The sequence below is a fragment of the Pelodiscus sinensis genome, chromosome 9 (genome assembly GCF_052426305.1).
Source record: "Pelodiscus sinensis isolate ZL-2025 chromosome 9, ASM5242630v1, whole genome shotgun sequence".
NCBI classification, from domain to species: domain Eukaryota; kingdom Metazoa; phylum Chordata; order Testudines; family Trionychidae; genus Pelodiscus; species Pelodiscus sinensis.
Window position 1 is genome coordinate 41,741,451 of NC_143060.1, and position 26,111 is coordinate 41,767,561.

At 39.8% G+C, this 26,111-nt stretch overlaps 1 protein-coding gene across 4 annotated transcripts in view; it reads left to right on the plus strand.

Annotated features, from left to right (window-relative positions):
• The window catches only part of LOC102450245 (putative oxidoreductase ZK1290.5), a 120,569-nt gene that overhangs the window by 79,351 nt on the left and 15,107 nt on the right, over positions 1–26,111 (plus strand). For 3 of the 4 annotated variants that reach the window (XR_016350267.1, XM_089780548.1, XM_075936618.2), the window contains exons 4-6: positions 6,422–6,513; positions 13,190–13,372; positions 13,959–14,018. Coding sequence is in view for 3 of the 4 variants with exons in the window: in XM_089780548.1 (XP_089636674.1) it covers positions 6,422–6,513; positions 13,190–13,372; positions 13,959–14,018 (335 nt within the window). In the remaining variant the exon portion in view is untranslated. Of the gene's footprint in view, positions 1–6,421; positions 6,514–13,189; positions 13,373–13,958; positions 14,019–15,868; positions 15,973–26,111 lie in introns of all 4 variants that reach the window. The other variant, XM_089780549.1, reaches the window with a different exon arrangement.

The window sequence follows — 26,111 nt, forward strand, 5'->3', positions numbered from 1 at the left end:
TAAAAGCGCACTTACTGTAGCTGGTTTCATGTGAAAAGTGAACCATTTGTGATTTTATTCTGTTGCATTAGCCAGAATCAACGTAATGGAATAGGCACCATTGCACACGGAGTTGGACTACTGACCTTTTCTGATAGGCTAAAGTGTACTGGGAACTTGGCATCACAAAAGCAGCATCCAGTTCTGTCACGATTTGTTGCATAAGTACTTTCAAAAACTTTTTGATGAAACTTTGTACAGTCAATGTACCAGAAGGTTTCAAGGGTCTGATAAAACCTCTAGCAGTGTTTAAGAAAGATAAGGCATTCTATTGTACTAAAACAATATTGTGGGGCCAGAATAGCATATTTATAGATTAATGTGGTAAGGCTAACAGTGCCCATCTTACTCTGGAGAGTTTTGATCTTGTAAGAAGTTTTTCTTCAAACCGTTTTCTACTAAATAAAGGAAAACACTCTATCAGCTTTTTAGGCGGTTGGGAAAAGTTTGTTAAGCTTAATGTACTGATGCATTATGTAGCTACTCTGTTAGCTGGGGGAGTACAGGAGGCAGGGACAGAAATGGGAAGATCAAGCAGCCCTGGTACAAATTTGGGGGAGGGCTTTGGTGCACCCTGGCCTGCCCCCCTACACACACACACACACACACACACAGTCCCCTACCCTGAGCCCTTCTTCACCCCCCAACTCTGACTCCTGCACACACAACCTGCCCTGAGCCCCTCCTCAGCCCCCAACCCAGCCTCCTGTTCTCCCACACACTTCCTGCTCAAGCGCCTCCTCAACCCCAGTCTCCTGCCCTGAGCCTTTCTGTGATTTCAAATGGGACTTTTAGTGAAGCTAAGGTGGTGCAGGGTGTCCTCGCTGTAAGTCCAAGATACGTTCCAAACAACTTGGACTTATAGTGAAACAACTTAAAGCGGGGAATTTTTTTCCCGTGGCTGACTTCCATTTAAGCAAATTGGGTGGGGAGTGTTTTGCATGACGTACAGCAGGGAATAGGAGAACTTAGTGTGGAACGGATGTATAGCGAGGCGACTTATAGCGGAGACCCCCTGTAACGAGATTAAAAAAGCCCAAATTTTTCCTAGTCTACACAAGTCCTGATCAGGGCCATTCTTGCGCCCCACGCAGTGGGCGCGCAACGCATGAGTGGCTCCGCCCCCGGGCACACGGCACATGCGCGGCCCCGCCCCCAGCGTGCTGTGCACCTTACAGCTGCAATCGGGCATGCAGCACCTGATGGCAACTCTAAGGGGCACCGCGCGGGCCCCGGGTGCACGGTGCCCCTTACGGCTGCCATCAGGCACCCCCTATAGGTTGGCACCCTAGGCAGCTGCCCGGCTAGCCCGCCACTCCCCCTTAATACGGCCCTGGTCCTGAGAGTATATCACTGGTCTTAGTGTCATTATTTTCACATAGGAACTTGATTTGCCCACATTTTTACTTAGTTTTTTTCCTTGGTTCTCACGCACAGTAAACTCCCTTTGAAATCAATGGGCATTTTGCTTGAGTAAAGACCACAGAATTTGGCTCCATAGTTTAAAGCCTCTTTCCTTTTAATTCACTGTTTGTAAAGGAGCCCTTTGAAACATGCAACTGTTTCCTTGACAATACTTGCCGCTCTCCACTGCATGCACACATTGGTATTTTTCTGTAAATGTTGTTCATGAATGCTAGACTGCTGACATTGATTCTGTTTTATAGAGAAAAATGCATGTGTTTATTTTTTAAAATGTAAAGCATTACCATACATTTTTAAATGGGTTACTGTTAGGCATATGAAAAGTTAACCAGTTATCCAATTAACCGATAACCGGCGGGGGCTGGAGTAGCTCCCTATCTGTTGTGGACAAGGGGCTGCTCCAGCCCCACAAGGAGCCTCCTCTGGAGTAGCTCCTGTCTGTAGAGGGCCTGGACATCCTGTAGGCAGGGGCTTCTCCCATGCCCGAAGCAGCCTCTGTTCGTGTGGTGTCTGGGCACCCCACAGGCAAGAGTTACATTGGTGGTGGCTGGGATCCAAGATCCCCCTTTAGTCAGTTAACCAGTTTAATGCTAGGCAAACTTAATGTTTAACTGGTTAATTGATTAATTAGGATTTTATATTCCTAGTTACCATTAAACATGGATACCTAATGATTGAACCCTAGTGATATATAATTATTGAAACATTTATTTGAACTAGGTTTTGGTTTTGGTTTTTAATGTGATCTCAATTCTCAGCTGCATTTACTGAAGGCCTGGTACACACTAGAACTGCACTCAGACATTTGAAAAAGTTGACTTAAGTCCCTGTATAGACAGTGCTAGGTTGACCAAAGAATTTTTCCATCAACCTAGTTACTGCAACTCAGGGACATGGATTATTTGACCAACAGGAAAATCCCTCCCGTTGGCATGGGTAGTGTCTGCACTGAAGCTCTACAATGGTGCTGTTGTGTTTAATGTAGATAAACCCTTTTCCACCAGTGTGTCTCCAACAGCGCAGACTGGCTTAAATAGAATATACACTGCCTCTTTCCATTCCCTTATTTCCCTTCAAATACTCTACTATGGCATTTTGATTATGCCAGCAGGTGCTATAGAGCCATCAAAATTATCTGAATATTCTGCTATACCAACAGAATCTCTAGCTCCACCTTTAGGACAGAACCAATTGCTGCTTTGTGATGCTTGAGCTGTGCACCAGTTGGAAGAAAAGTCTGTGTGGGTATGTCTACACTAGCCCCCTAGTTCGAACTAGGGTGGCTAATGTAGGTATTCGAACTTGCAAATGAAGCCCGGGATTTAAATATCCCGGGCTTCATTTGCATGTTCCCGGGCGGGTGCCATTTTTAAATCCCCTTAGTTCGAACTGACTGCCCGCGGATACACACGGCAGTCAGAAATTAATCCAAAGTAAGTCCTTAGTTTGGATTAACTGTTACACCTCAATCCAGGAGGGGATTAATTTCTGAGTGCAGCGTGTAGCCGCGGGCAGTCAGTTCGAACTAAGGGGATTTAAAAATGGCACCCGCCCAGGAACATGCAAATGAAGCCCGGGATATTTAAATCCTGGGCTTCATTTGCAAGTTTGAATGCCTACATTAGCCACCCTAATTCGAACTAGGAGGCTAGTGTAGACATACCTCGTGTGATCTGACTCTGTACATTTTGGGGAACTGAAAGAATTAATAGTTGTTTAGCACCTTAGTTTCTCACTAGTTCCTTTTCTGTTTCTTATACTGAGGTGAAATCTCCTCCTCCTGAAACATTGACATTGCATTTTTAAATGTTTGGATATGTTGAAACATTAGAGTTTTGTTTTTGATAATACCCTATCATTTCTTTTTATCTCATTTTTTATTTTTGCTATTTGTATGATAATCTAAAAGTTTTGACTTTTATATATGTAATGAAACTTAAAAATTGAAACAAAAGATTCTAAATGTGATGAAACAACACATTCTGTTCTCATTGAAGTGAAGCATTGCAGTCATTTCCTGTCAGCAATTTTGATGAAAGTGGTATGTTCCCACCAAACTTTTTTATTTAATCAGAGGTTTCTATCAGAAAAGTTTTGACAAATGCTGTTGCCAATCTTGAGATATATCACTACAAGGGTTAAATTCTGCCTCTTAATATTCTTGTGCAACCTTGTTGACTTCAGTGAGGCTAGTCAAGTGTGACTAAGGGTAGAGCTTAATCAAACTAAGGAGTTTAGATTGGAGATCTAGGAAAATCTCTCTAGAAATAAAGTTGATGAGGCTATAGAATAACCTTTCAACGGAAGTTGTAGAATTCTTATTCCTTGAGGTATATGAACTTGCAGTAAACAAAACACTTGAAAATATATTCCAGGGAAAAATCCTTTAAGCTTGTTCTGGGAATAGACTAAAAGATCTACCAAATCTTTTTTATATTTGCTTCTGTGATACTAAGATTTGTTGTATTATAGCTTAAAATAAATGCTTTCATTAGCAAAAAAGAAACACAAAAGAATGGTTTTTTTGAATTCTTCACTGACAATAATGTATATTATTTTGGTGTGCCCTTCATGTTTAAACTGCAAATGTTTTTCTGACTTCTTTGGCATAATGATTTATTAGTGTGGATGCTGCAGGATTGTTTGTCACCAAAGGCCTAAAGCTAGGTATTGACCCCTTCTGGCAGTTTAAATACAAATTATGCAAACTGCAGGGATATAGGTCATAACCTGATTAATGTTATACGTCCTGAGCAGATGATCATTTCTCTAAATGAGAGTATTCTAGCCCTACAGTTGATACAATTTTTCTTTTCCCTCTCTTATCTGAAAACAAAAACCATATTAGAAAAATTGATGGTATAAGGTTTTACTACTTTACTATATATCCACTTGTCCTACCTGAATATGTAAAATCGACATAATTGGAGAGTGTGTCTGATTAAAGAAGTATCAGTATTAACTCTACAAACCCCATTTTACTGGAGTGGGGTTTACAGGGATGTATAAATTAGCACCGTGATGTAACTTGATTTACAAAATTTCTGCATAGTAGTATATAATTGGATTTGCTTTAACAAAATTAAGTAATGGATATGCTAATTTTGGAAAACGCCTTGTAGCCATGTAGCTCAAAATCAGACAGGCTTTTAAAAATGCTGGGTGTTACACTCTGTTGGTGGATTATGGTGTTTTGGCATTTTAAATGTATAATTTGTGTGTATAGGTGTAAAATGAAGTCTACATGGCAAAATTTTCTCAAATGTTTCCATTAACTTTATTCCAAATTATAAATCAAGGTAAATTCTTCTCTTAAAGTATCTGTGAATCCTATTACCATTCATGGCAGTTATATATGTACAATGAGCGTGGGGCTCAGTTCCATAGCAAGCAGTGGCATTAAAATCAGACTATTAATCAGTAATGACCTTAATTTCAGTCATGTGACATTGCCTGATGAAGTATTTTCAGGAGAAACCAAAATAGCTCCTCTCCTTTTCTCCCCTTCCCTTTCCTTCCCTTCCCTAGTTGTGGTGATATACTTTGTTATATAAATCCCAGTCTACAAAGAACTGGAGGCAGTACACTTCATAAAGAGCTGACAGATACGCCCCAAGATTTACCAGGGGTGGGCAATAATTTTTGAACGGTATCCACTTCATAATTTTGGAAGTGGTCACGGGTTGCCTAGAAGGGGCAGGGCCTCAGGTGGAAGGGGTGGGGCCTGAGAGCGGGGGAGCAATAGGCCGGCTATGGGCTGGATCAACCCGCTTGGCAGGCCAGATCTGGCCCCATGGATGTGGTCTTGCCCACCCCTACCTTGTACTAAGCCATAGTGCACTTTGAGGAGACAGAGAAGCAACAGAGAAGGAAAGACAGAGCACTGCAATCCAGCCAACAACTAAGTCTCCTCAAAGATTATATCTGTCACTTCTGTGTGAAAATCTGCAGGGCACAAATTAGGCTTCTGTTACTTAAATCCCTCCAAGTAACCCTGTTGGCAGATGTCTTCCTCATATTGACGGGTAGCCAAAGGAGATTATAACAAAATCAACAGAGAAACCAGGGACTCCCTCCCCCATTAGGATTGGTCAGGGCTGTGGCAGGGTATTGTTGTGAAGTGTGCCATGCCATTTTCATAGGTAAAAGAGGGCATTTAACTCACCATGGCCACACATATTTAGTACTGCAAATCTGTGGCTATCCTCTTTATATCCACGAGTGTCCACATCAACGGATGTGGATGCAGATATCTGTGACTCATTTTTGCAGACACATATGTGGATGCAGATACAAAATTTTGTATCTGCGCAGGTCTGTATACATACTCATTTTAAATTTTGTTAAAATACATTAAATGCACACTAACAGAAGCCAAGAAATCCAGTGTAGGTATTTTACCTGATCCTGTGAATTTCCTGATTTTTATCATATATTTCATTGTAAGTGTGGTTTTTATATAAATTTTGGTCATAGTTTTAACCTAGTTTCAATATAAATAGCGGGCAGTTCATTTAGACTGAGTGTCCTTGTGTTTTATTACTCATTCCCTATTAGCTTTCTACAAATGTTCCACTTTTCTTTAGTTTTGGCAAGCTGCTAAGAACACCGTTTCCTTCTTTTCATTCTGGTGAAATCCAATTGTTGTTTGCTTATACTACATTAGTCTTTCCCAGAATTTAGCCTGTAGTTTTATACACTGGGGAGCCTCCAATGTGTTTAGGTTATAAAACACTTTAGTTATAGGACTCTGATAGCACCATGCTTTTAAATAATTTCAATATTGGTTTGTCTGTCAGTCTCTGCCATATTCTGTTATGCAGATGTTAGTGTATAATCATTTTCTTTCCTCAAAGCTATATTTTCAAGTCTCTCTCCCACCCCCAACTTAGACTTTGTAGAGCACTTTTTCATCTTCTGTACAATGCCTTACTTAATTTCCTTTTTCTTTTGTTAGGTATATGTCGGTCTATTGGTGTAAGCAATTTTCTCATTAATCATTTGGAGCAACTAAAGGAGGATTGTAAGATAACTCCTCATGTTAATCAGGTGAGTGTGTTTGCAATACATTTAAAACATTCAAGAGTTTAAAGTAAACCCCTTCATCAAAAAGTGTTAGACCTGAAAACATGAAACAAACAAATCTTTAAAATAATTTCCCCACATGGGTTGTTGTCGTCTTACCATACCTGTTTGTGACTGATGTCGCGGCTAAGACCAATTTCAGATGCTGACAGTTTGCAGATAAACAATGTTCAACTAGACATTGGGTATCAAATCACCATCTTAGTAATAAAGTACTTGAAGATATTTTTTCAGATTTAAAGCTTGCACTTTAAAAAGTAGAGACCAGCTAAACTGGACCACCTGACTCCCTTAGGCAACACTAAGTCCTCACAACAGTGTACAGTTGTCACATTTTAAAGATTCTTTTGGTTTGAAACTCTTTGCTTTTTTCTACTCGTATTTCTCAGTAAGGACTAGATTTTGCTATCCTTCCTCATATTCTGCAAGAATGTATTCCATATATACTCACATTCATTTCAATGGACTACATATAGAGAAAGATACTACCCAGCTGAATAAGTGTGGCAGAATCTGGTTCTTAATTACTATGAAATATGTAAAACCAGTAAAGAAATTCAGAAACATTTTAAATATAACCATAAGTCTGCTTGAATAAAGAAGACAGAATGTGTGCTAATGCAACTGATGATGATAGTTGGCATGAGTTAGAAATGTATTTTAGTTATTTAGGAAATGTGTACAATCTGATCTAAAATGACTATTCTGTACACCAAACCTAATCCCCTAGCCCAAATTTTAGTTGTACACAGAAAAATAATGGCCTGAATTACCAATTCTTCTGGAGAAGGTTACGGGTAAAATCCTGAGATGCAGGAAAAATCTGTGTGATCCCCTTCTTCAAGTTTCCTATAAATTAGCCTTCTACTGGTGATGGAATTTGGGGACCATGAAATAGAGCTGAGCAGGGGCTAAGCCTCTCTACAAATCACAATCTGATATGTACATGAGAAATTGACTCTTTGGATCCATAGGGACAGGAGCTATCTGTGAAGCTTCAGTATCTTTTCCCCACAAGAGTATGGCTTATACAAAAAACATGCTGACTTTGGGTTCCCTTGTGATTAACTAATAGTATATGTGGCAGGGCCAGTGGGATTTAATTCAGTTGCAAGCTCCTTTATTAAATATGTACCAGGTTTCCACACACACATCCAAGGGCTCAGTAAAGAGCAGTGCCAGAGAACAGCAGGACTTACTCCATCAGCATGTGATTGATAGAGAGATCTAGGACTAGAATAGCATGGGTGTTGCAGATGTGGAAGTAGGAGTTGTTAGTAGAGGGGAAGCTTACGCAGTAGTCATTCTCCATGTGCCTCCTCTAGCCAGAGATTATTTGTTCCTCACATTCAGTATCACTAGAAAAATCATCCAAAGGAAAAAGAATGCCTAGGGCTGAGTTTTAAAAAAAGACTGTAAAAAAATGACTTGCTCTAGCTAGCCATGCCGCTGAATATCACAAGTTCCCAGAATTCAGCTCTTGACGTCTGGGACTCCCCAATCGCTGGATGATACAGTGTTCGTTGTCTCCAGAAGAAAGGAAACCTTAGCACTGCATTCAGTTCATCAAGTTGGATGCATACCATGCTTGTGTTAAATGTTTGTGAAATAACCTTGAATTGTATAATACAGAAGCCTTAAAAGTCTACGGGACAGATTCTGCTTGCAGTTATATTGATGTAAACATAGATTACATCATCTGACAGCAGTGGCTATTCCAGATTTACTCTGGTATAACAGAGTAGAATTTGGTTCTGAATTAGAAAATTAATTATCTTTATATTTAATCTCTTATAACATTGTAATGATTATATTTAATCTTTTGTAAGGTATTTTTTAACCTCTGCTCTTAAAAATCTCCATCAATGGAGATTCCACAACCTCCCTCGGCAATTTATTTTAGTGCTTAACCACTCTGCCACTTAGGAAGTTTCTTTTGTTGTCCAATCTAAACTGCTGTAAATTAAGCCTGTTGCTTCTTGTCTAATCCTCAGAGGTTAGGGAGAATAATTTTTCTCCCTCCTTTTTGTAACAACTTTTTAGGCATTTGAAAAATGTTGTAATGATTTGTAGGTATTGATGACACCTACCCAGTAGAAAACCAACTTAAATATCCTATTCCTATTTTCATTTTCTTTTAATACAGTATTATTAATTAAATAATGCACTCTTAGGTTACTGTATTTGAAGATTTTATCATTTTATTGACTAAGAGTACTTTTGTAAAATAAATGTGCTAACATTAATGTGTTCAATAACTAGTATAAAATCATTCCTACCCTCAACTGAGTACTTCTTGGCTCTCTAAGTGTTCATATTTAGCGTAACGCTGTCTGATAAGAAACAAACAGTCAATTTGCTATGGATTTTATTAAACAGTATGTTGCAATGAACTACTGGCTTATTATTTTTTCTTGTCACACTTCTGTGTAACAAACAATGGAAATATTTTCTAATCTATTCAGGTGTAAGCAAACCAATAAAACAGTGATCTAAACACTGGCCATATAAATATAAACATTAAATACAAAGGCCACTAAAAGGTTAAGAAACATCAAAGGTGGAAGAAATGGATGTGTCTGTTGTTTGAACCTTGTCCCCAGTCTGCACAGATCATAGCGTTTTTAGGCTGACTCAGCCCAGCCTTAAGGGGCAGGGTTTCTTAGTATGTATTGAACAAATGCCAACCTATTGTTTCTGACTATTGTTGTCTAAAAAGACAACATGTACTAAAGATGAGAAACAGGAAATGTTCTTTTGTCCTTATGGTGGAAGAAATTTTCCAGATTCCACATGTTGATGTAATTGTTCTAAACAATATTTTTCCGCTAAATACGCAAGAGCTAGATCATTGGAACAACAGTGACGGCTATCTGATTTGAAGTCATGTCACATGATTATATAGTGGCTATGTGAGGAGAAACTATACTCAGTTTGATCTGAATGTATTGGGATGTGGTGTGTGTGTTTTTTATTTAGGTTGGGTTTATTTACAATTTACTAGTTGTGAAATATTTTTCAAAATAACATTTGTTACAGAATCATAGGATTGGAAGGGATTGCAAGATGTTCTATCCCTTGCACTTATGGCAGGACTAAATATTAGCTAGACCATCTCTGACGTGTTTTGTTTTGTTTTGTTTTAACCCTGCTCTAAAAAATCTCTAGCAATGGAGATTCCTCAACCTACCTGAGCAATTTACTTCAGTGTTTAACATCCCTAACAGTTGGGACGTTTTTTCTAATGTCTAGCCTACACTGCTGCAAATTAAGCCATTGCTTTTTGTCCTGTCATCTGAGGTTAGGGAAAATATTTTTCCTCTCTCCTTTTTGTAACAACTTTTTAGGTATTTGAATAATGTTATAATGTCCTATCTCAGTCTTCTCTTCAGTTTAACGTCTGTCCCAGGGAAGATAACGGAGCAGGTAATTAAGGAAATCCTATGCAAACACTTGGAAGGTAATAAAGTGATAGGGAATAGCCAGCATGGGTTTGTGAAGAACAAGTCATGCCAAACTAATCTGATAGCTTTCTTTGATAGGATAACGAGCCTTGTGGATAAGGGAGAAGCGGTGGATGTCATATACCTAGACTTTAGAAAGGCATTTGATACGGTCTCGCATGATATTCTTATTCATAAATTAGGCAAATATAACTTAGATAGGGCCACGATAAGGTGGGTGCATAATTGGCTGGATAACCGTAGTCAGAGAGTTGTTGTTAACGGTGCTAAATCCTGCTGGAAAGGGATAACAAGTGGAGTTCCGCAAGGGTCTGTTTTGGGACCCGTACTGTTCAATATCTTCATCAATGATGTAGATATTGGGATAGAGAGTACGCTTATTAAGTTTGCAGATGATACCAAACTGGGTGGGGTTGCAACTTCTTTGGAGGATAGGGACATAATTCAAAATGACCTTAGCAAGTTAGAGGAATGGTCAGAGGTAAACAGGATGAGGTTTAATAAAGAGAAATGCAAAGTGCTCCACTTAGGAAGGAACAGTCAGTTCCATACATACAAGATGGGAAGCGACTGTCTAGGAAGGAGCATGGCGGAAAGGGATCTAGGGGTCATAGTGGACCACAAGTTGAATATGAGTCAACAGTGTGATGCTGTTGCAAAAAAAGCAAATATGATTCTAGGTTGTATCAACAAGTGTGTTGTAAGCAAAACTCGTGAAGTCATTCTGCTGCTCTACTCTGCACTAGTTAGGCCTCAACTGGAGTACTGTGTCCAGTTCTGGGCGCCACATTTCAAGAAAGATGTGGAGAAATTGGAAAGGGTACAGAGAAGAGCAACAAGAATGATTAAAGGTCTAGAGAACATGACCTATGAAGCCAGGCTTCATGAACTGGGCTTGTTTAGTTTGGAAAAAAGAAGATTGAGGGGGGACATGATAGCGGTTTTCAAATATCTAAAAGGGTGTCACAAGGAGGAAGGAGAAAATTTGTTCCTCTTGGTTTCTGAGGATAGGACAAGGAGTAATGGGCTTAAAGTGCAGCAAGGGAGGTTTAGATTGGACATTAGGAAAAAATTCCTAACTGTCAGGGTGGTCAAATATTGGAATAAATTGCCAAGGGAGGTGGTGGAATCTCCCTCTCTGGAGATATTTAAGAACAGGTTAGATAGACATCTGTCAGGGATGGTGTAGAGGGAGCTTGGTCCTGCCTTGAGGGCGGGGGGCTGGACTCGATGACCTCTCGAGGTCCCTTCCAGTCCTATGATTCTATGATTCTATGATTCTCTAAACTAAACAAGCCCAGTTCTTTAAAAAAATCCTATAGATCATGATTTCTAGATCTTTGATCATTTTAGTTGCTCTTCTCTGAACTTTCTTGAAAATTCTCCATATCTTTCCTGAAATGTGGTGCCCAGAATTGGACACAATCCTCTGGTTGAGGTGTAATCAGCATCCCAGAATGATGTTTGCTTTGTTTGGAACAACTTTACACTGTTGACTCATATTTAGCTTGCGATCGACTATGACTCACAGATTTCTTTCTTCAGTATTCCTTCCGAATAAGTCATTTCCCATTGTATATTCATGCAACTGATTGTTCCTTCCTAAGTAGAGTACTTTACATTTGTCCTTATTGAATTTCATCCTGTTTACTTCTGACCATTTCTCCAGTTTGTCCAGAACATTTTTAATTTTAATTCTGTCCTCCAAAGCACTTGCAATCCCTCCCAGCTTGGTGTCATCCATAAAATTTTTAAGTGTACTCTTTATGCCATTATCTAAATCATTGATTAAAATATTGAACAGAACTGGACCCAGAACTGGTCCCTGTTGGGCCATATTCGATATGCCCTTGTAGCTTGACTGTGAACTACTGATAACTACCCTTGGGAACAGTTTTCCAACCAGTTATACATCCACCGTATAGCAGTTCCATCTAGGTTATATTTCTCTAGTTTATTTATGAGAAGGCAAGACAATTTCAGAAACCTAACTAAAGTCAAGATATAACACATTTACCTCTTCCCCTAATCCACAAGGCTTGTTACTATGTCAAAGAAAGATATTAGGTTGGTTTGACACTATTTGTTCTTGGCAAATTCATACTGAATGTTACTTATCATCTTATCTTCTAGACTTTTCAGATTGATTGCTTAATTATTTGTGCCATTATCTTTCTGGGCATTGAAGTTAAGATGACTGGTCTGTAATTCCCCAGATTGTATTTATTTCCCTTTTTATAGATGGGCACTGTTATTTTCCCTCTTCTAGTTCTCTGGAATCTGTCACATCTTTCATGATCTTTTGAAAAAGAACCTTCTGGGGTGAACCTTCAAACTTTCAGTTTGGCAAGGCGAGCAGCAAAATGTTTGATTGTTTATCCAAGGGGTTTCTTTCTTTAATCTCCAATAACCTTCATCCTCCTCTTCTTTATATCACTGTCTCTTAGCTACTTACTACTCTCACTCTCTCCACCAGCCATTTGCAGATTATTGGCAATCTCTGACCTTCATCCCCAGCCTGGACACTCTGCAAACCTAAGCCCAGACTCGTCCTTGCTACCCACCACCTTATCTCTCTGACACCACTTTAACATATAATATAGGGTCTTCCTGTGCACAGCCAATGTCAGTGCTCATTGCATTGACATTCCAAGCCCTGGTGCTGGGTATTCTGTTTTGATTAAAGACTTATATGCTCCCCTTAGTTGCATATCATTAAAAAGAGGATCAAAATGGAAATGGGGCAAGGAGGTATAATGGCAGAAAGCAAAAGGAACTTTGTTACCATTGCACATGCCTAGATCTGGGGCTGTTCCCCGAGAATGCTGTGAAATATCATTTCCATATGAACAAGAATGCAGCTCCAGTTGTGGCATGGAGAAGCAGCAGCTTTACATGGTATGCTTACAAGGGATAAGGCCTTAATGTGTTCAGGAAAATTGCTGCGTAAGTTAATGTAGTGGGTTTGTGCATTAACATCCTTTCCATGTCTTCTAAAGATGATGGAGTGCCATATGTAAATCTTACAGCAGTACTGTGGTTCCAGTCATGGTCATTCTATTACATTAAAAAAAAAAAGAAAAGAAAGGTCAACCATATTTTTATTATCATGGGGAAATCGGTTCTTCAAATACATTCTAATACAATTTTCCCTTTTTCTGTTTTCCTTATGAAAGGTTGAATATCACCCTTTCCAACGGCCCCAAGAACTGGTGGATTATTGTAGAAGTAGAAACATTGTTTTTGAAGGCTACTGCCCATTAGCTAAAGGTGAAGCTCTTACTCATCCTAATATAATTCAGCTGGCAAAGAAATATGGCAAAACCCCTGCACAGATCTGCATACGTTGGAGCATACAGGTAAGAAGCAGCAAGATAATGGTGCATGCTTAGAGGAGTAAAGATAAAGGAATAGTTCCGTTCAGATAATGTATATGTTGTCGTCATACCAAAATATAACAATATATGGAAAAATAGTGATTTTCTGAACTGCTGCTGTCATCCCATGAACTAAGTGCTTGATAATGGGTAATAGGAATGTCCTAGGCTGTACATGACAGTATCTACCGTAAAAATAATCTTTGGCTTCATCGAAGTAAAAGGAAACACAAATGAAAAGACTTATTTTTTTCAATGTAAATGCTACAGTCAATTTTATTATTTTTTTATTTTCACTCAACATCTATCACTAACCAGTGAATATGTATTCATGTTTGAAACTAAATGAAAACCACATGAATTGCGTTAGAAATTTATATAGTACATAATGTACATCTGTGATTATAAACCGTGCTTCACAGACATTCCAGTGAATTTAAAGAGCAGATTCAAAGCCTCAGAAGGAAATTTAGATTAAATAATTGCTTTAAGAGAGGTTTTGAAAATGGATCTGTTTTTGTGTTAAATAACTCTTATTTTTAATTATGAAAATGATTATATTTTTCAGAATGGGGTTGTCACTATTCCCAAATCTACAAAAATAGAAAGAGTACAGGAAAACTGTGAGGTAAGATTTTGATTACTGGCTTCCTAGAATTAATACCCAAATTATTTTTATATAAGATTTTGGGTTTGATTCTCCCCTGTGCTATACTAATTTTAAATTAGTGCAACTCCATTAAAATCAAGTCAATTACTCCAGCATAAAATTGTTGTAAGACAGTTGAAAATTCAGCTGTCTAATGTGTGCAAATATAAGAAATCAATTGGAAGACATAGTTATGTATAAAACACACAGTATGATAATTTATTGCATTCAAACAGTTTGATCAAGGAATAATAATAACATTTTGAGTTTTATTTTCTTTATATTTATTATTAGGATTATGGTAGAATGCAGAGACTCCAATCAGGATCAGTGCCTCATTGTGTTAGGCACATAGGAAGATAGTGGATTTCACTGTAGTACTGAGATCCACCTTTGACCTCTGCAAAGGAGGTTGCAAAGGCCCTAAGGGATCTTCCAGGTTCAGGAAATCCTGCGTGTGGAAGCTGCAGAGCTGACATAGTCACCTCTCACCCAGCTTACTCCCTCCCCAGGAGGTCCTAGCACAGAGCAAGTGATGTTGGAACCAAAGGGAGACTCACATCTCAGCTTGTGACATCCAGTATTTGTTTTATACAGAATTATGACTGGTAATTGATTCCTCCTTTCCCTTCATGTCACAGTCTCAACAAGTAAATTGTGGGGTGAAGTCCTTCTATCTCTTTCCTCAGGAACCATTTTTAATAATATGTGTCAGCTGGTGCTTTACAAAAGCTAAAAGTGTGTTTTCAGAAATAAATTTTAGCCTTGCTCCTAAAGATCTCTCTGCAGAGACTGGTTAGCAGAAAAGAGGATGAACTTTACCAGATCAAGGAATCCATTTGCCTTTCAGTCACAACACTAGGTATATGTACATATAAATTAGTCACGTGCACCACTTTGTCACATTTTGACATTTAACTTTCTATTAAGTAATTTTAAATGTAATTTGCAACATCTATTTTGCTTTTGTTTTTCCTATCTTTTTTGGTCCCTTCATTCCTCATTTTGGCATAGGCTTCTCTTTCCATGACTGATCCATGTTCTGCACAGTGGAGTGAGAGGGGATCAAAGGCAGCCTTAAGTCAGCAATACATATCCTCAGTCGTAGGGTGGGGTTCCTGTTTAAGTAGGTCGAAGACTGAGTTTATGGCTACAAGAAATCATTCTACCAGCCATATCTTGCAGGATGAGGGAGGAGTTTGCCTGGCAGTAGCTCACTCCACTGTCTCTTTATGTGGAGCAAGGGAGCTCTGGTGAATATAGTGGAAGTCCAGCCATTAAGTGATAAGGAATCAATGACACTCTTTGCTAGTAGATCACAATGGGCATCATCCTCCCGCCATGATTACTGAAGGGATATTTGTACTTTGTAATCTGTATAAAGTTCTTGGTTTGCTGACTTGACTAAAGCACCAATACTTTTGGGGTGCTGCAACTCCCTGGACCTACTGTCTGTCTATAGCAAAAAAATCATAAGCTCAGGTTTGCAGAGAGTTGCAATCAAGTTATTCATGTATCTTTCCTGTTAGCCATGTGTAATGCTGTCACAAGCAGCTTTCATGTTACCTTTCTTTTCTCTTCCCACCCTTACTGGGGAATAGTGTAGCCAAGTCTAGAAGTAAATAGAAATTACAAAAAGAGGGAAAGGACTAAGGAAGTGTCTCAACCCCACTTTACTAAGGTTCTAGTCCTGTGTAACAGAAAAAGGAACCATTTTGAAGGCAAAGGAAATAGAAAAGCCAACTACAAAATTAAATCTGGGTTTAAATAATAGGAAGTGTCCAGCTTTTTCTCTGTGTCCCTTACATTAACCATATGCATTTCCATAGGTGTTTGATTTTATAATAACAGAAGACGATGTTGCAATGCTAAATGGAATGCATGATGGGCGGCATGTTTCCTGGGATCCAAGCTCTATTGTATAAATTGCAAGGTTTGAGCTTTTTTTCCCTGTATCGGTCAGCCATCCACACACTTTAATTTTTAAATTTAAATTTAAATTTGATTTAAGTTTGTACAGCCTCATAGTAGAATGCAGTTGTTAGCTTGATGGCTATCAGTAATTATAACTGATTTTAAAATCTGAAGCATACAAAATCTGAAGCATACATTTGTTATGATAGTATTCTTAAACATATGTGAAATTTCAGTCTAAAACATTGCTGTATTAGTAAATTGCATATGGTTTTATAATATTGCACTTAATGTTTTATGCTCTTCAGGCCTGAAATCCATGGAAAACATCCCATTGATTTCAGGACCAGACCATTTATATAGAAAATATTAGATTACACCTTTTCTTTAGAAATGGAAGGAAAGTGGTATTACAGGTTGGACCTTCCTGGTCTGGCACCCTCAGGACCTGACTGGTCCTGGATGAAGAATTTTGCCAGACAAAGAGAGGTCAGATCTTGTCCCCCTGCTTCCAGCCACCCCAGGCCTGGACCAGCTATCGGCCACTCCAGCTCTGGATCAGCTACTGGCTGCCCCAGTCCTGGACTGGCCACCAGCCTCCCAGCCGGTCCCGCCCCCTTTCCTGCTAAGCTGGGCAGCCCAGCACCCAGCATGCTGGGCTCCTGACCTCGTGAAGCAGCCCTGCTGGGCAGCCCAGATGACATGTGCTGGGCTCCCAGTTCCCCAGCCCTGCTGTCACAAACCAGGCTACAGCCCTGCCAAGAAGCTCATCTGGGGGGAGCCCAGCCTCCAGCCCTCCACCAGGACTCTCTGGTCCTGAAACATCTGTGGTGCAGATGTTGCTGGACAAGAGAGTCCCAGTTTACAGAGGTTCAACCTGTAATAGAAAAACCTGATTCAGTGTAAAACAACTTGTCAGGTGGCTTGTTTGGCAGATGGTTAGAACATGTGAAGGAGAGAATGCTGGATGAGAGTTAAAAAACCAAGCTGTAGCATCTTACAATACATTTTAGAAATATGCACTCGTCTGTCTGTCCATCCATCTGTGAGTCAATTTGTTCAAGAACTCCTAAATGGTAAGAGCTCAGACCACTACATTTGGTAGGCAGCTTCCTCTTATCCTAACTTAAAGCAAGGTCATTGGTTGTACCAAGATAATGGGATGTGCATAGAATAAGATTGTTTCATATCAAATGGAAAGGGAGGGGTGTGATAGCAGGAACAGTTATATGCAGGCATGATCATAGGGGGGGGGGGCAGCGAGCACCCCAGAGAGCAGCCATTGGTCAGCCTCACCTGCCACCCTGACCTGCCCAGTGGAGCAGCTGCTGGCCACTGTGCACCCTCCCTCCCACTGCCTTAGGCCATCCCTGGGGTGTACCAGTGAGCAGCCTGCACCCCCTCCAAACACACACCGCCCTCAGGCTATGCCCAGAAAGTGCTGGAGGCCAGAATGTCCCCTCACACACATGACGCCTGGGGAGGAGATAGAGGGCAGGGTGCATGGCACCTGCCTCCCAGGCCACCTCAGGGAGAACCTGGCAGCCACTCCACCCCTTGCTCTGAGCCTTCAACCCTCTCCCTTGAACTCCCCCTCTTCCCACACCTTACCTGATTCCTGCATCCCCACTCCCTGACTTGATCCCCTCCTCATGCTCTGCTCTGATTCCTGAGACCCCATCCCTTGCCCTGAGTCCCTCTTCATCCTCAACCCTGACCCCCCCACTATCCCACATCCCCAGCCACCTCTCCTGAGCCCCTCACATTTCCAAGTCCCTTCCCTTCCCTGACTCCTGCACTCCTCCACGGTGCTAGCCTCCTGCCCTGAAGTACCCAAGCAACACCGAGTAAGTCTTCCAGTTATTTGTTATTGCAGTAGTGCCTTGGAGCCCTAGTCGTGGCCGAAGACCTCACTGTGCTAACACAGAACAAAAAATACGTAAGAATTTATAGTCTAAGTAGTAATGTGGATACAGAATTAGAAAACAGAAACACTTCAAAAATGTACAAGTTGAACAACTCCTGAGGCAGATCTGCTTTGGGAATTTTAGTCCCACCAGTGAGAACATTGAAGGAGTTAGCAATGCCAGGCATAGACTGCTTGGAAATAGTGATATACATATTGACACCATTGCAAATATAGGGTTTGATCCTGCAGTCCTTAATCCTATAGGTGTCCATTCAGTAGACGTATCTGTGTGCATGTGGCAAGAAAGAGAACATTTATAATGAAATTAAGTAAAAAAATGTACATACTCTCCAGCCATTACACAAGAGATACATCACATCACCTTATTTTGACACTTCTTGAGCCAGTTTTCTTAAGGCTTACTTCCATACTGGCTTGAACATCTTTAGGATCAATCAGGGAGCAAGAGATCAGGGTCCAAATTCAGCCCACAGTACATAAAGCCAACCACAATCATTATCACTCACCAGCAAAAAAGCACATATCTGTTTCTTTGGGGGTTTTTTCAACTGAAATTTGACAGGAGTGTGTTTGGTTTATTTGTTTGTTTGTCAACAGGTTACTCCACTTAGCAGAACCAGGACAGCTCTAACATCTACATAATTTCTCTTTTCTTATTCATATAGCAAAGTCATGAGTGTTTTGTGCAACAAGAATTAATTTAATTTTCCCTTTGGTGTAGTCATTCAGGAAATCTCGTTCACAGCACATACCGTTCCTTTGATATTTTTGTTAAAAATGCGTACATACAGTTTACAGACATATTTTGAGAAATATATCTTTAAGCTCTTATCAACTGACTATTCCTCATAGAATTATGTGGGTATGATATTTTAGGAATTCCTGTGTCTAGAAAGGTATGGAAAATCTGACTATGATTTATATTGTGTTTGGACTTCCTGAAGTAGTTTTCCCACTGCCGTTCAGTTTTAGTTATGTCATGAAACAAAGCTCCTTGGTTTTTATCAAGAATCCACTTACAAAAAACCATGTGTTCTGTCCATGCATTGTTGTTTGTCCTTGAAGTTTAGTTTCTACACAACTAAGTAAATTATAGACAAAGTTTTCTTCTTGGGAACAGCTGTTTTAGAACCACTGGGTAGTTTTACAGACTTTCACAAAAAGTATGCCTAAGCCTGCCTCCTAAGAATCTACCTCAGGAAGATTCTTACCAACAACCTCAGGACATACCACATTAATACCAACCCTGGAACTCTCCCTTGCAACAAACCCCGTTGCCAACTTTGTCCACATATTTACTCTGATGACACCTTCGCTGGACCTAACCATGTCAGTTATATGATCAAGGACACATATTCCTGTTCGTCCAGAAATATAATTTATGCCATCATGTGCCAACAGTGTCCATTCATTGACTTATAAACAGCTATTCCCTCCCTCCCTCTTCCTCGCCCCACCTTCTGTTCTAAATATGATCTGTCAGTTTAATAATGTGTTCACTTTTTTCCTTGTATTCCTTTGGTATATATGATCATGCCAATTCTCTTTCAGAATATGATCTGAGGACGTGGGTCTGGCCCACGAAAGCTCATCACCTATTATACCATCTTGTTAGTCTTTAAAGTGCTACATAGTTTTTCCTTTTGTTTTAGCAAGATCAGACTAACACGGCTACCTCTCTACTCCTAAATTATAATATCATTTACCAGAATTATAAAGGAAAGAGACTTAGTGGACCAAATGCAGCCCTCACTCACATCCATAGAGCTCTGCGTTTTAAGGAAGATTTTGAAACTTCCTAACAAAGATTAATGTCCAACTTTTCACAAGTTGCCTCTGATTTTGGATGCCTGTTTTTGGATGTCCAACTTCAGATGCCTAGGAGCTTGATTTTCAGAATGAACATATCCACCATACACTTTGTTGGAGTGGCAGGTACTCCAGCAGATCTGTGACATAGGCTCTATGCCCACAAAATATGGACATCCAAAATGAGAAGCCATTGAAAGAAACATTTTGGCCCATTAGTTGTCTTCTAAGGAGGACAGGAATGAATTCAGTAGTAAAGTGAGCATGGGGGAGCTTTCTGCAAGAAAGCACAAATACATATTTTTTCCAGGGAGCATCAACTAAAGCACCTCTGAAAAGTAACTTTACAGAATAAGGTAGTATAATGGACTTCATTAAACATTATTCAAATTAAGCAATAAAAGAAAGCATATTGTGCACAAATAGGCTGTTGAGAAGCAAGAGAACCATCCAAATGAACCAATAGCCTCCTATTGCAAAGCTTTGTTTATTGTCCCTGGGCAATACTTCATAAACTATAGGAATTAATTTGAAAAACAACCCTGACACACAAATATTGCCTCAAACAACCCTGACACTCAAATTTTTCAAGTATAGTGTTGCATACAAAAAATGTGCCAGACAGAGATCTGCTCAAACCTGGGGTCAAGCAAGAGAGCCCACTATTAGCTCTCTGACTCCAGGAGGGATACCCAAATAGTTAAGAGGGTAATGGAAAGAAGTTCCCTAGAACATGGGGACATATCATGGCTAGGGCAAGTAACAACTAAGATTAAGTTTACAATCCATGAAAAAGTTAGAGGGGAGATTATTTCTTTGCTTTTTTCCATTGTGTTTACTTTGTGAATCTAAATACATTTCGTGATAGTCTCACTGTTTTCCATGTTGGTTAGTTTACCCTGGTGTGAGTGGGTCTTATCACGGTTGAAAGGAAAAGAGAGGTTCTTTACACCCCCCAAATATTGAAGAGGATGAGGAGGAATGACCTCAAGTGTAGTACTTGAAACTACTTTTCATGTTATTTTAAACAGACTAGATATCAAGGGCTTCAGGGGGTATCCAAGTTAGTCTGTACAAGAAAAAACAACAAATTGGTAGGACTTTATAGACTATCAAAAACTGTAGATGGTATCATGAGCTTTTGTTGGCACAGCCCACTTCTTCAGATGACCAGAGTTTTGAGTTTAGGATGTGCAGACGCAAAATAAATAGGAGAGAAGGAGGGGAGGGCAAAAGGAGGAGGGTGGGAAACAAGGAGCAGAGGGTATGGAAAATCAAAGGGAAAAACAGGAAGGCAGAGCTGGGAATCAGTAAGCACCTGAAGACTGGGTAGTTAAAATGAAGCAGATAAGAATCAAAGTCAATAGAAAGTACCCTTCTTAACACCAGAATCTACACAAAGAGCTGTTTGTACCTTCATTGATTGTTAGGTTGATAGTGTCCCAACCATCCCTCATCCCAATTGAGTCCATTAGCATGAGAATTGAATTTGCGGATGAATTGTAATTCCAATGCCTCTCTGTATATTTGGCTAATAGAATTGGTTTGTGACAGGACAGCCACTTGAAGATCTTTTAAACAGTGATTAGGAAGAGTAAAGTGCTCACCAACAGGTTTCTCTATGTTCCCTTTACATATATCTGATTTGTGTCCATTGATTCTTTTCCATAGGGACTGTCCAGTTTGTCCAATATATATAGCAGTGGGGCACTGCTGGCATTTGATGACATAAATCAAATTAATGGATGTACAGTCAAATGACCTTTTGATTTGGTAGCTTATGTTGTTGGCTCCAGGGATGAATTCACTTGTATAAATATGTGGGCAGAGTTGGCATCACATTTGGTTGCAGGGCTGGGTTCCTGGATGCTTATGATGTGGTTGTATGGCATGGTTACCAGAAAGAATTCATTTCAGGTTGGGGGGTTGTCTGTAAGCGAGAATAGGCTTTTCTCCCACGGCCTCTGTGAGTGAGGGATCATTTTCCAAGATGAGTTATATATTGCATATAATGCGCTGAAGAGGTCTGAGTTGTGGACTGTAGGTAGTAACAAGTGAAGTTCTGCTATTTTCTCTTTTGGGTCTGTCTTGAAGTACTTCATGTCTGGGTACTTTTTTGGCCCTGTTAATCTGTTTTTTCACTTCTCCAGGTGAGTATTTTAGTTTTAGGAATGCTCTATAAAGATTCTGTAGGTATTTGTTTCTGTCTGTGGGATCGGAGCAAATCTGGTTGTATCTTAGATTTTGGCTGTATACAATAGACTGAGAAATGTGACTGGGATGGAAGCTGGAGGCATGAAGGTAAGAGTAGCTGTCGGTGGGTTTCCAGTATAGGGGGGTGGAAATTTGTCCATTATTTAACTGTATTGTAATGTCCAGGAAGTGGATTTCTTGTGTGGACTGATCCAGGCTGAGGTTGATGGTGGGGTGGAAGTTGTTGAAATCCTTGTGAAATTCTTCAAGAGTCTGTTTTTCGTCGGTCCATACGATGAAGATGTCATCAATGTAGTGTAAGTAAAGTAGGGAAGTTGGGGGCGAGAGCTGAGGAAACGTCGTTCAAGGTCAGCCATAAAGATGTTGGCATATTGTGGTGCCATTTGAGTGCCCATGGCTATGCTGCTGACTTAGAGATAAAAATTGTCTCCGAATTGGAAGTAGTTGTGGGTGAGGATAAAGTCGCAGAGCTCTGTAATTAGGTGTGCAGTATAGTTTTCTGGGATGGTGTTCCTGATGGCCTGTAATCTGTCTTCATGTGGAATGTTGGTGTAAAGGGCTTCTATGTCCATAGTGGCCAGGATGGTATTTTCAGGTAGCTTACTGATGTTTTGAAGTTTCCTCAGGAAGTCAGTGGTGTCACGGAAGTAGCCAGGAGTGCTGGTAGCATAGGGTCTGAGGAGGGAGTCAATTTAGACAGATAATGCTGTGATGAGCGTGACAATGCTTGAGATGATGGGCCATCCAGGATTACCAAGTTTGTGTATTTTGGGTAGCAGATAGAAAGTTTCTGGTCGGGGATTAGGGGGGTGTTAGTGTAAATTTGTTCCTGAGCAGCATCAGGGAGCTTCGTGAGCAGTTTTTTCATGTTTTTTTGGTATTCCTTACTGGGGTCACAGGACAGAGGCCTGTAGAATCTGGTATTGGTGAGTTGTCTGTTCGCTTCCTGATCATAATCTGTCCTGTTCATGATGACTACAGCACCTCCTTTGTTGGCCTCTTTGATTATGATGTTAGGATTGTTTTTGAGGCTGTGTATAGTATTGGTTCTGCATGACTGAGGTTGTATGTTATATGTTGTTGTTTGCTGATAATGTCAGCTCAAGCACGTCGATGTAGAAATCAAGACTTTCATTATGTCCATTGGTGGGGGTCCACATAGAAGCCTTCCTATTGTGGGATTGGCGGAGGTATCAACGTATCCAGGGTATGTCTCTTAAGTCATCTGAACTAGTCACTAGACTAGTCTACTGAGTAACTTGAACAGTATTTAATACTGATTATAAAATTGTGGCTTCTAAATGTAAAGGTTAGTTTATGTACAAAAAATTAAATATTTCCTTGCTTGTGTAATCCACACACCTATTGGGTGTGGTTCACAGTCTCATGAAGTGGTACTTACCACTTAAAGAGAGAGACAGAGACAGAGATCTCTATGGCCTTAGCTGAAAGCCAGCTGGCTTTTACCTAAAGTGGTAGAGGCTCATGCACTGAGCTCTAGAGGTCCCAGGTTTGGTCCCTCCTGTTGGCATTACGCTTGCAGGTAACATGTTCACAAGGCTCAGATGGCAATTATCAGATAGAAATAGTATGTATGTGAAAGACTCATTGTTAGCCTGCTTCCTCTAATTACCCTTATACCTGGTTGTCCTTGGTGTCAGGATATTTTGTTTTTCACTTGGTGCAGAAAAGCATCATTTTAAAACAAGCATACAGTCCTTTGGGCTTATGTTGGTTTCCTGATGCTGTTATAAAGTTGACACGTTATCTTCCGTGCAGGCGAGAAGTGATATGCAGTTTTGCACGTTGTACCGTCACTAATCACCAACCATTGTTTCATTTCAGAAGCATTAATTCTACCGAGTATCATAAGAATGGAATCCTGTTATCTCCTGACTGCTGGGAATAAAATACACTGTAGCTTGCTTTCCCTTGTGAACCATTTTCTCTAGCTTAATACAAAGTTAGTTTAAATTTAGAGCACTAGGACAAATCCTCTTTGGCTTTTTGGCTTCAGTTATGTTGGACCATGAAAGAACTGGGCTTATTGATTTCATATTTAACATTTTTGTCTTAACTAACTTTATGCTGTTTAAAAAGGAAACTTTTGTTATTTTATGGGCTGCTTCCAGCCTTTCTTGAATCAGAACTCCATATAGATGTAATTACACCAATATCCTAATATGCTTAATGTTCTTATTTTTTTTAAATATTGTCTGTCTAATAAGAAATGGTGAGGAAGGAAAAGAGAGCAAATGCACATCATTTGGCATTGCTGTCAGGATATGAGTAGCTGTGTTTTGTGCTAGAAACAGACGTATACTGCATTCAATTACCAAGAAAACATGTAGTACTAAAGGTATGAAAACTGAAAGCCAACTCCACTTCACTTTATATTTTCTCTTATTACAATGCCCATAAGGGCAATGGTAGGGGATGCTTTTGCAGAATTTCTCAAAATGTGCACACACATGATCTGCCTGTGTGATTAAAATGGTTGAAATACACAAGGAAGAATGTATGGGATTCAGTAACACCAACTATCTTCACCTTTATACAGACGTACATTTGGGCTTAGAAGATTGTTGCACATGATCACTGTAGTCCTCAGCCATGCCAATAGGAGCAGGAATAATGTTATCCAATTTTATGTATACTATTAACACACTGAGCTACTAGGTCAGCCCCTTTAGTTGGAGTTAAGTAGCACCTGCTTTGAAATACTGATGAATCAAGAACTGTATATGTAAGCCTGATCAGTCATCTTTGCTAGTACATGTTGATCGCTATAGTAATGAAAACTAATCTGAAACAATAAATAGAAGAACTAGAAGACACCAAATGAAATTACTGGGTAGCAGGTTTAAAACTAATAAAAGAAAGTTCTTCTTCACACAGCGCATAGTCATCCTGTGGAACTGCTTTCCAGAGGAGGCTGTGAAGGCTAGGACTATAACAGAGTTTAAAGAGAAGCTAGATAATTTCATGGAGGTTAGGTCCATAAAAGGCTATTAGCCAGGGGATAGAAATGGTGTCCCTGGCCTCTGTTTGTCAGAGGCTGGAGATGGATGGCACGAGACAAATCGCTTTATCATTGTCTTCAGTCCACCCCCTCTGGGGAACCTGGTGCTGGCCACTGTCAGCAGACAGGCTACTGAGCTAGATGGACCTTTGGTCTGACCCAGTACAGCCATTCTTATGTTCTCATAAGGAAAGGAGAAAAATAAACAAATAAGGAAAGGAGAAAAAATCGAAGGGGAAGGGCGAGGCAGCTGCTCAGCCAAGTATCTTTCTGTCTGATCTTTTGAGCCTGGCTTTTTTTAACCTTTTCTGTTTATGTTTGTCTGTATTCTTGACAACTTTTATATTATGTGGATTAAAGGCATCTCGGACCCTGTAGTTGAGAAATAGAAGAGATCATTATGTAAAGTGCAGACCTAAAGTATTTCTGACCAAGCTGCAGAGGTGTTTATGTAAAATCAGAGACTCTTTAACATCTCTCCCCACTTAAAAGTAGCTATATTGGTTTTCTGAACAATGTGTAAAACAGGCTGTCATAACTATAAATTGAAAGCCCTGAATGTCAAGAAGTCAGAAACATATACTGCCACTCTTGTGCACTGTGTGTAACATCATCTCCTTTTTTTTTTTTAAGTTAGCTGCTTTTTGACAGGAAAGGCAATTAACAGTAATACTACTCTTTCAAAGCACTATAGTAGAACAGGTCTACTCTTGCCGAAATTAATGAAGACAAAGTGCATAAATCTTCTCCTAGTGCTTTGAAGAGCTGAGAAATATGTCCCTGACTTCAGTGTTCCTATTAGAACCTAGTGCTAACACTTTGTGATACTGTTTGGCTGAACTCAATCCTTACACACATTTCTCAACCTCCATTGGTAATGCAGTGCCTCTAAAGGGGCATTTGTACTATATTTCCTATAATGAGCTCATGTGATTATATATGACATAAACATGACTTTACTCTCCACTTTTATTCAACAGCCTCTTATCCATCCTCAGCACCAAACAGGAATAATCACAACTACTGCAAAGTAATTAAAGAACAGCACTGATGACATGTAAAGGGACTGGGTCTTACGAGCTAAGAGCTCAGATTTCCAAAATTCTGAGCACCTTCATCACCCACTGAAATAAAAACTAGCATACACCCCGAGATTAATTTGGTTCAGTATTAACGTGACTAC